Source organism: Neolamprologus multifasciatus, chromosome 15 (genome assembly GCF_963576455.1).
Source record: "Neolamprologus multifasciatus chromosome 15, fNeoMul1.2, whole genome shotgun sequence".
NCBI classification, from domain to species: domain Eukaryota; kingdom Metazoa; phylum Chordata; class Actinopteri; order Cichliformes; family Cichlidae; genus Neolamprologus; species Neolamprologus multifasciatus.
Window position 1 is genome coordinate 4,670,703 of NC_140453.1, and position 10,384 is coordinate 4,681,086.

Below are 10,384 nucleotides of genomic sequence, written 5' to 3' on the forward strand. Positions count from 1 at the left end.
TGTACTTTAATGTACCGCTTACTCCTCTCACGTCATTCTCTTGGGATGACGTTATTCCCTTTGGCACAACACTGTGGAGCAGCTAAAGTTCCCAGCAGCAGTAAGATGCAGAATTATCTCACACACGCAGGGAGCTCCTCCAGCACTTCTGCCTGCCAGAGTCACAGCCCGCTGAGAATTACAGCCTTCTGACTGGATTTGACATTGAAGTATTATCAGGGAGAAGCCTTTTGAATGGAGTGGCAGAGGGAAGGAGAAGGGGAGAGATATGAGGAGACAGACACCAAGGGAGAATTTAGAAAGATGGAAAGAGAAAGTGCCATTGAGGAATGAGCTTTCTACCACTGAGCATGTACAAACTAGGAAAGGTGAGAGCAATGACAGTCACTCCCATCTGGCATTGGGTCAGCTGTGTATACAGCGTATCGAAAGGGATATCAGGCTGATAAGCCCACAGGGACCGGGGCAGATAGGGTAATACAGCTAGATGAAATCCAGCTCAACCTAGAGTGAGAATTAAGAGGATTAAAGTTTTCTTAGAAACTTGGGCTCCGACTCCATCTCCACTTTACAAAACTGTCAATCGCGTCCCACAACGACGACCGGTGATTTTCTTTTATTTTCAAAGTAAAAACAAAACAGTTTGAAAGCTCGATTCATCGTTTGTTTTCTTGCTTCTCTCACTATGCTGTGTTGGCAAAAAACATTTTCATTGTAACTGCGTAAAATATGTGAAATATTTGAAGGAATTAAACAATTTGTCTTGCGGTTTGTTTAATCTTGTTGGGGCTTAGTTTTAAGCTGCAGACAGACTGTAACTGGCAAGGCGAGATATACACGCACACATAAGCAGGCCAGATTGAGAATAATGTGGATGCAAAAGTTCTAAACTGTCGGAGCTGTAAGGAGGCGAGTAAAATAAATAACCATATCCCAATAACTGAAGTTAAAACACTTTTACATAACAAAGACTTAATTACTTCCTCTAACATGCGCTTGCGGGTCATGCAGCCTTCCTCTCCCCCTTCTGCTCACATTGTTTGAACATACAAACCCGAACATTTAACAGTTCATCCCCTGTTAAAAAGAAAGCAACATTTTTTAAAAGATTTAAGACTCACAGTCCCTCAGTGTAAAGATACTTATTAACAAAGTTGTACTTCCCTGGAAGTATTATTGGCAAAAAGCACTTTGAGTATTAATAGTAAATTTATAAATTATGTCTACTAGGAGACAAAGGAGAGGTGCTGCAATTAAATAAACACCAGTTTAGAGTGTTAAGTACTGCATTGGTAACATGTGCCCGTGTCATTTTGGAACACTGGAAGGACTCCCATACTCCAACGCTTAAGATGTGGAAAGAAAGAATGATTGGGAATGTTGCGTGCGAAAAGATGCTGGGAAAAATACATCATGTGACGGAAGCTGCGGTGGAACAGTGGGACAATTTTTGCACCTACATGTCTACCTGACTTGGACATTTGAGCTTAATACAACATATGTTAAAACCTCACTGTTTTTGTTTTGTTTGTTTGTTTGTTTGTTTGTTTTGGGGGGTTGTTGTTGTTGTTTTTTGTTTGTTTGTTTTTGTTTGTTTGCTTCTTGCTTTTGGTTGCTGCATCTTTGTATTTGCTGTTATAAAATGCGAACTCTAATAAATACTTGAATTATAAAAATAAAAAAAAAGTAAATTTACACATTTTGAGGAAATTTTAAAACATTTGCTTAAATTTTGAAGAAGAATTTGACCCAATTGAAAAAAAACTTGCTTCCCTTTCTTATGTTACATCCAGACCAGATACTCTTATCATACCCAGCATGCACTTGGAACAAAATGCTAAGACTATTCCCTTCACTGAACAATTTCTGTTTATGTAATGTGAATTTGTCTTATTGTCATATGTCTTATAACAAATAAACGTAACAAGCAAAATACTGAAAATGGTTTAGGGACAAGGACTGGACTGAAAACTTGAAACAGTTGAATCTAGCTTATTAAACGTCACAACCGTTGCTCTGAAATATCGTGGAGCAGATACGCCGTACGAAGCAACAAAACAAGGAAATACTTTCTCACTTTACCACTGGTATGATACTGAGGCTTGAAAGTAGTTAAGGGTGGCCAAATGGAACTTTTCACTTTCTTATCACAGCTGAGCATAATTGATTTTGGCATTTGGGGGGAAAACCTTGATTGAGTTTATTTCATTAGGCTTCGTGCGGTGCATTTGAGTGCAATCAGGATTACTTGCCCCATCCAATCTTGCTTTTCCTCCCTGGTAACTGTCAGTGAGGTGAATGCAAACAGGATGGCTAATCTTTGTCGTAAGATTTCCCCCGCAGCAACATAAGCAGAGCATAGATAGACATGTGTGGAAAATAGGTCACAAGAAGGAAAATCTTGGCGTTCGTTGGTGTATGAATCACTGTTTTGTTGCTCTTGATTCTCAAGTTGCTCAAGTAAAAGTTTGATATGTTTAAGTGAGGTTATGTTTGTAGTTGATATGTTGTAAACACAGCAGTTTGAGCATGTACGTGTGTGTTTATTCTGCACCACTGGTGAATTGCTCATTAGTGAAATATTAATATCCCTAAACACTGTGATCCAAAAGCAGCGTATCCCATAAATAAATTGGAGATGTAGCGACTTTCTGTCCAGCTCATTTGAGAGAACGTGCATTTGTGTTTACTGTTTAGTTTCCTTGCAGGAAGCTGATTAAGGTGTTGCAAGCGTAGAATTTTTCAGTTATAACATCAGCCGAGTTTATAACACTCACAGCAGAAACAGTCATTTTTTACTAACCAGCTGCATCTAACCAGCGAACTCTTCCTTAGAGGATTTGAAAAGAGTAATAGCCACAAATTTACATTTTAAGTGGAACACTCCAGTAAACAACGTCAGTGTTTTCATCTGGTAATTAGCTAGTTTGTCAAAAAAAGAGAAAAACAGCTTAACTGTGATTGCACTGTAGCAATCTTTACCCATAAATGAGCATTTTGGAGCATTTGCTCTTGCTCAAATTTATATTTACAATTTTAATCTCATCATCCAATATATCTGAAATTATTAATGTAGGAAAGCGCCTTTCATTCATCTATAACTGCATCTTTCTCCTTCCACATTCCCTCCAGTTGGAGTCCGGCGTGCCGTTGCCCAGCCCGATGGAGCTGATGGGAAAGATCTTGGTGAAAAACAAAAAGAAACACCACAAGACAAGTGGAAGTGCAAAGAAAAAACTCTCTGAGCAGGTTTCTAACACCTGCAGTGATTCTTCCAGCGTGTGTGAGCCCTCCTCCCCAAGCGCAGGTACTGCACCTTTAATACACACACGCGCGCACACATTCCACTAACAAAGCCATCAAATCACAATGGGCTCACTGAGTTATGATATTTCAGATGTGTAAAAGCTAGCCTAACCATCTGGGTCCCTCTGCACTGTGGACCAAGAGCTCTGTGCCGTCCAGAAACTGAATCACTGGAGCAAAACAGTGCTATTGTTTAACATTCATCACTTTCATGGCCCTCTCCATCAGCTGAAGGTATTATTGGCTGTTGCTGCTGCTGGCATTATACATTTAAACCGGGGCATCTTAAACACTGGCCAGTTGTGTGTGAGTGTGTATGTATAAAACACTCTGCTATTTGCTGTAACTGCCAATATCAGTCCTATTTGTTCATACGTTTGCCTTTTCAGTTGTGTACTACATACGCACTCGCAACAGCACCAGGTCAGCTTTGGTGCTAAGGGATCTCAAAGTATGCCAAAAAATATCCCCCACAGCATTACACCCCCAGCCTGAATCGTTGATACAACGTAGTCTGGATCCATGCTTTCATGTTGTTTATGCCAAATTGTGACTCTACCAGCTGACAGCCACCAGAAAAAATCGAAACTCAAATCTTCTACTCTACACTTTTGGCGAGGCCGTGTGAATTGTAGCCTCAGTTTCCTGTTCTTGGCTGATAAGATGTGTGCGGTGTGTGTGTTGCTGTCCATCAGCTTTAAGGGTCGATGTGTTTCTCGTTCAGAGATGCTCATCTGCATACCTTGGTTATGACGGTGTTACTGACACCTTCCAGTCACCATGAAGCAGTCTGTCCATTCTCCTCTGACGTCTAGCATCAACATTGCATTTCCTCCTGGAGAGCTGCCGCTGACGGGATATTTACTCTTTTTAGCAGCAACTCAGTGCTTTGATGTATGTAGACATGTTCAAGACAACCTGGGTCAATGAATTTTTGATGAATATGGATTCTCCATAAACCCTAGAGATGGTTTTGTAGGAAAATCCCAGTAAATCAGCATTTTTTGAAATACTCAGACTAGCCTGTCCGACCCAAGTTCAGAGTCATTTAAATCATTTTTTTGATGTTTGAACTTGTCATCTTGGCCATATCTATATCCCTAAATGTATCAAGTTGCTGCTGTGTGATTGGCTGTAGTTATGTTATGTGTATCATTTGGTTGTTACAAAGGAGTGAGAAATGAATGGAGAAACACGAACCCATGGCCCCCACAATGGGAGTCTAGGACACATTTTGCTGGATATCCATGGTCATGTAATCAATCACTTCTATCCTGATAAGTATGGAAATTATTTGAATCATTTAAGTCTAACATGGACTGACATGTTAGACTGTTCTCACCACCATCATCTTAAAAACACCAGGGTCCAGTCTGGGAAAATCAATATGAAGCAAACTGGAGGTCTGGTGGCCAAACATTTATTGTTTTGTTTATTTAACATCCATCTACATATCCCAGTGGACCAAGCAACATGTCACCTTTAGTCTGCCCTGGTTGTTGAGCCTTAAGTTCTTCTTAGGCTAAAACACACTGCCCCCTGGTGTTGGAAAGTAAGCAGTACAAGTTAACAGTCAGGAGTCCTTTTTAACTGGTATATATGTTGTAAAATAACCTTTGTTTTTGAGATGATTTACTGAGTAAACTAAACAGTAAACATTGAACTGAAAAATATGAGGATGATCTTCAGTGAGTGCTTTGTTTTTAAATCGCAGGTTCCACCAAAGAGGAAGTGGCAGATTCCACACAGCCCTCTGATGGTACTGAGCTTACACTGAGACCACAGGGCAGAAAGTCTATCGGTGAGTCCATGACCTCAGATGGAGACTTAAATCTTTAGTAGAGCCCTCATTAGGCCGGCACCGAAGCTATAGGTCAGACAATTACACCGTTAAAATCAATTTCCTCTGTCAGTGCGACCTCCGATTCAGTGGGAAATCTTAAGCAGATCTCTCATTATGTGGGTGCAGAGGCTGGGTCAGCTCAACCAAAACAATATTGAAATTCATTTCCTCTGTCTACGAGCGCCAATAAATTAGGACCTGCCAGCACGAGCCTTACTTGTGTCGCTGTTTTAAATGTAACGGAGGCAGTCGTGGGCTGTAAATGAAGACCATTTAAAGACAGACGGCTCCGTTCGTGTTTGTGCAACGTTTGCATTGATTTGGCAGAAATAAAAACTCAATTTACACTCGTTTCAGCTTTGTTTCATGCATTTCTCTGCTATCCTGTCTGTGCCATGCGTTCTAGGTGAAGTGGAGGCCGAAAGCGAGGACGAAGATGATGATGATGACGACTGTAAAAAGGGATCAATGGATGAGGTGGGTATCTTGCAGGTGACAGGAATCAGTTCAAATCCTGGTTATAATGGAAACAGACTGTTTAGCCTATATGTGCTGAGGTTGTCCTCTAGTGTATGATCATGTCTCCAAATTGTCTCCAAAATCAATAAAACCTTTGCAGAAGGATTCTAACAGACTTTTTTGGTAACGTTTCTGCTGCTTTGTATTTGTACGTTTTTTAATATGTGTGCTTCCATGTGTAGGGCACAGCAGGCAGCGAGGCATTCGCTACAGAGGAAATGTCCAACTTGGTCATCTACATCCAACCTGTCAAATTTAACAGCTTCGAGGCTTCCAAAAGTCAGTAAGAACAACGAATACTGAATGTGCAGCAACAAACAGATCACTGTTAGATAAGCTGACAATTTTATACCACTCTCAACCCACAGAGATCAATCGAAGCTACCAGATGTCATCCTTTGTCGAGACCAAAGCTTTAGAGCAGCTGACCAAATCTCCTGTAGAGTTTGTGGAGTATCCCTATGGTTATACCGAAGCATCTCTCTTTCTGTCCTTGCTAAGATAAGCATTTGTGCTTCAGTGTCTGATGCCACTCCTCAGCTGGGTGAGGAGAGAGTTGTTGCCTCAAGTGGGGGACTCCAAGTATCTCGAGGTCTTGCTCACAAGTGCAGCGATAGAGGAGAGGGATATTTATATCTGTTGTGGTGTCGAGAACGTCACGAGCTGTGGGTAGTGATTGAATAAATAATCACTGCCCACAGTTACACGAGAATAAATAAACTTCTTCTGAGAGTGTCTGGGCTCATTTTTTGGAGCTGATGGGTGAAAAGCTCAGAGTAGATGAGCATAGGTGTTTCAAGCATAGATGAACTGAAGAATAGCCTGTTATTTCAGCCTCATTTCCTCATTTCAGTTCCTTTTAGCTTTTTCCTTAACTTGCTTCTGTGGATTATGTTGTTTGTGAGTGATTTTGGAGTAGTAATCCCAGCAGATGTTTAGTAGCATCACTTTCAGATGCAGGTCATGCAGTCTTGCCCTTAACAAGCTCTGTTCAGATACAACAAGCTGCAGCTGAGCAGGATCTACCCTAAAGGCACTCGAGTGGATTCATCCAACTACAACCCTCAGCTGTTCTGGAACGCAGGCTGTCAGCTGGTGGCTCTCAATTTCCAGACTATTGGTGAGAGGGAAGCCCAAAACACATTCCTTCACACTGTAGAATAAACTAAAACACTCTCACTTTTATGTCATTATCCAGGTTTAAATAAGTTCCTATCCTCACCCCACAGATTTATCAATGCAGCTCAACCTGGGCATGTATGAATACAATGGGAAATGTGGCTACAGACTGAAACCAGAGTTCATGAGACGGCCAGATAAGCACTTTGACCCATTTACCGAGAGCACGGTGGATGGGATAGTAGCCAACACACTGTCTGTGAAGGTGTGTTTACGTTTGTGTTTTGTGTGTGTACATGTGTGTGTGTGTGTAGCTTTCTCTCTGTATAATTAAATTTTTCCTTCCAGATCATCTCAGGCCAGTTCCTGTCAGATAAGAAAGTGGGCACATACGTGGAGATCGACATGTTTGGTTTACCAGTGGACACAAAGAGAAAAGCATTCAAGACCAAGACCTCTCAGGGCAATGCCATCAACCCTGTCTGGGAAGAGGAAGCCATTGTTTTTAAGAAGGTGAAACTATGGCCTTGTACACACGCAGTGGTAACATTAATTCCAATCATAGACTGTATATGCAGTGTTCTTGGTGTACAGTCCATCAATCCTTTTTCATCCCTTTGAACTTATCTACTAATTCACTCAAGGGATTTGACTACTGTGGCTATTGATAGGTAGCTGTAATGGCTATATGTCAGAAAGCTTGAAAAAAACCTGGGGTGTCATTTAATTTCCATTTTGACATCTTTAGATAATTAAAGCGCTAACACATTCATATTCAGTTTATACCTATGGATTTAAGCAGCAAAGCCACTGTTTTAAAAAAAAAAGGTTGGCTGCATTAATCTTGACCATCTGCTTCCAGTTAATAATATAACAGTAAAAACAATTTGTGTGTTTTATTCCCATTCATAATATTATTCTTAGGTTGTCCTGCCCACGCTAGCATCACTGAGGATAGCAGTGTTTGAGGAAGGAGGGAAGTTTATCGGACACCGCATCATTCCTGTGTCAGCCATCCGTCCAGGTGACAAAACTTTGCACTTGTTCAGCAGAATTTCACACATAGGTTGGCGTTTGGTCGATATCGAAATAAAAGTAACTTATATTAGACTTTATATATTTATAATACAGTTTGATAAATCATGAAACATTTGCATAAGCTTTGCTTTGCTCTAGAGCCTGACCGATATTTCTGCCCCGATTTCTTGGTATGCCAATATCAGCTGTTGACTGATATATCAGTATCTGATTTTAGAACAGCTGATAAATGCAATTTTAAAAAGAACCAGCCGATCTGGGGGGGGGGGGTCTTTGTTTTAGAATGCGTTGGGTTTTTTTTTCATTCATATATATATATATATATATATATATATATATATATATACGTTTATTTACTTAGGAAAATGAAGAAAGGTTGATTGTATTTCGGTAACTGCAAGTACTGTTGTTTTCTTTTTTTCAATAAAAATATTTTCAAAAAATAATAATTGTAAAAAAAAAAAAGTCTTTATTGAATTTCTATTTCAGCTGAAATTAAAATTAAATTAAAAACATGATACAAAGGGAAAAAAGAAAAATTCAACAACATATATTTTATCATCCTGTTTTGTTTTATTTCATTAAAAAAACAACTCCTCTAAATGATAAAACAGTGCTGTACAGACTGACCGTATGTGTTTTGTATGGGTTTGCACTTTGTTTTCTGCTAATATTGACTGCTATGAATAAAGCTGAGGTATTGTTGAAAAAAAGAAAAAGAAAAAAGAACCAACCATGTTATGACTGTTGATATTGCATAGTTGCTCGACCAAAGGCCACTCTACGACTTCCACGTTGGCACTTTGTTTGGAGCAAGTAATGCACGACTTGTTGTGACAATAGAACAAGATTTATTTAAACTGCATTGCCATTATTGTCTCAGTAAGGACTTATAAATAATTACATGAAACAGTTTTAGGGAAATCTGTGCATATTTCATGTCTGTGAAAGAAATGAAAAAATATTGTTTCATTACCAGGTATCTGTATGAGTCTTAAAAATCCAGTATCAATCCAGCTGTTCTTTGCTTTGATGTAAAACTGTTGTTTCTGGAATGATAGAATTAAAATCTAACTCAAACCTTGCAGGCTATCACTACATCAGTCTGAGGAATGAGAAGAACCAGTCCCTGACGTTACCTGCTCTGTTTGTGTATGTTGAAGTAAAGGACTATGTCCCAGACACATTTGCAGGTAAGTCAGGTGATCGCAAGAAAAGAAGAAAAACAGAAAAACAGAAAAAGAAATGCGTTTTTTTTTTCATCATCACTCTTTTCTTCCCTGTCCTCAGACGTCATTGAAGCCTTGTCCAATCCAATCCGCTATGTCAACCTGATGGAGCAAAGAGCCAATCAGCTGGCTGCTCTCACCTTGGAAGAGGGAGGGGAGGAGGAGGGTGACAAAGAGGTGGGTGTGTGTGTGTTTGTAGTTCTCTCTGCATCACAGGTCATCCAAGATCTGTCTCTCCTCTGTACTCCAATAATCAGTAGCTGATGAGATGAGCGGTCCCTCATCCAGATGGGCACTCTCCTCGTTATGAGTAGGAATCTGGTTAAGAAGTCAAAATATATCATGGGGAAGGTGAGAAGATAAAGACAGCAGAAACAATTTAGAAAGAGAAAAGCGTAAAAGGTTTTTTAATACCATCGCAAGTGCTTTGAAACCTACAGCCATCTAATAGCACTAGTGAATAAAATGGATTATTAAGCACAGCACCATAACTCCACACAGATACTGTCAGCAGACTTTGTTTGGAACAGTTTTTGTTTCTTGGTCACCCATGAGAGACTGTATTTCCAACCACAGTGTCATCGCAGCAGCATCAAGTCTAATATGACATCGATCTGCTAGACATCACAAATCACTGCGTATATTACCACTGATTCTCAGGGGACGCTTTATTTTATGCCTGATGTTTTTCATCAAAAGGCCAGCCTTAAAGTACATGAAATCCTAACAGCATCTATATAGTTTTACCTAAATAATATCTTAAATGCAGGTCTGTGTGTTTAACTGTTGTTTACAGTGTTTTGAATGATTTTGTGATGTATTGTGACTAAAGTAAAAGAGCAACAGTAAAGCACTGGAATGCTTCCTACAGTGCTGATGAAAATCATTTCAAAATTGAAATACAGATAAAACCTGTGATAGATAAATAGTGGTGGGGTGAGCCTTTAAGCTTACATAAATACAGAAGTTGTTTAAAAAGATGCTCAGAAGTCAGTGGAGTTTACCGTCAGGTCCTTAGGTAGTTGGACAGAGACACAGTTTTTGTCATTTTGCCTCTTTACACCATCACAGTCTATTTTAAGTTATGAAGTCACCCACAAACCCACAATTCCACATGAATGGAAAGTCCTGATGTGTGAGACTGTGTCATGAGGCTATGCTGATTAGACTGAGGGGTAGGGCTGCCACAAATGATTATTTTGATAGTCGACTAGTCACCGATTATTTTTGCGATTAGTCGACTAATCAAATCATCATCCATTGGACGTAAAAAGTACAGCTTATTGCACCAGCAGCATCTGCTCTTTTATAACTATCATTAGCTTACAGC

General features: G+C 39.8%; 1 protein-coding gene across 5 annotated transcripts in view; it reads left to right on the plus strand.

The window, feature by feature from the left end:
- plcb1l (phospholipase C beta 1-like) overlaps positions 1 to 10,384 on the plus strand; it is a 145,008-nt gene that overhangs the window by 111,939 nt on the left and 22,685 nt on the right. For all 5 annotated transcript variants that reach the window (XR_014869523.1, XR_014869524.1, XM_085133667.1 and 2 more), the window contains 11 exons: positions 3,133 to 3,307; positions 5,021 to 5,107; positions 5,556 to 5,626; positions 5,851 to 5,947; positions 6,037 to 6,121; positions 6,664 to 6,788; positions 6,898 to 7,052; positions 7,136 to 7,300; positions 7,712 to 7,811; positions 8,914 to 9,018; positions 9,116 to 9,231. Coding sequence is in view for 3 of the 5 variants with exons in the window: in XM_085133667.1 (XP_084989793.1) it covers positions 3,133 to 3,307; positions 5,021 to 5,107; positions 5,556 to 5,626; positions 5,851 to 5,947; positions 6,037 to 6,121; positions 6,664 to 6,788; positions 6,898 to 7,052; positions 7,136 to 7,300; positions 7,712 to 7,811; positions 8,914 to 9,018; positions 9,116 to 9,231 (1,281 nt within the window). In the remaining 2 variants the exon portion in view is untranslated. The remainder of the gene's footprint in view (positions 1 to 3,132; positions 3,308 to 5,020; positions 5,108 to 5,555; positions 5,627 to 5,850; positions 5,948 to 6,036; positions 6,122 to 6,663; positions 6,789 to 6,897; positions 7,053 to 7,135; positions 7,301 to 7,711; positions 7,812 to 8,913; positions 9,019 to 9,115; positions 9,232 to 10,384) is intronic.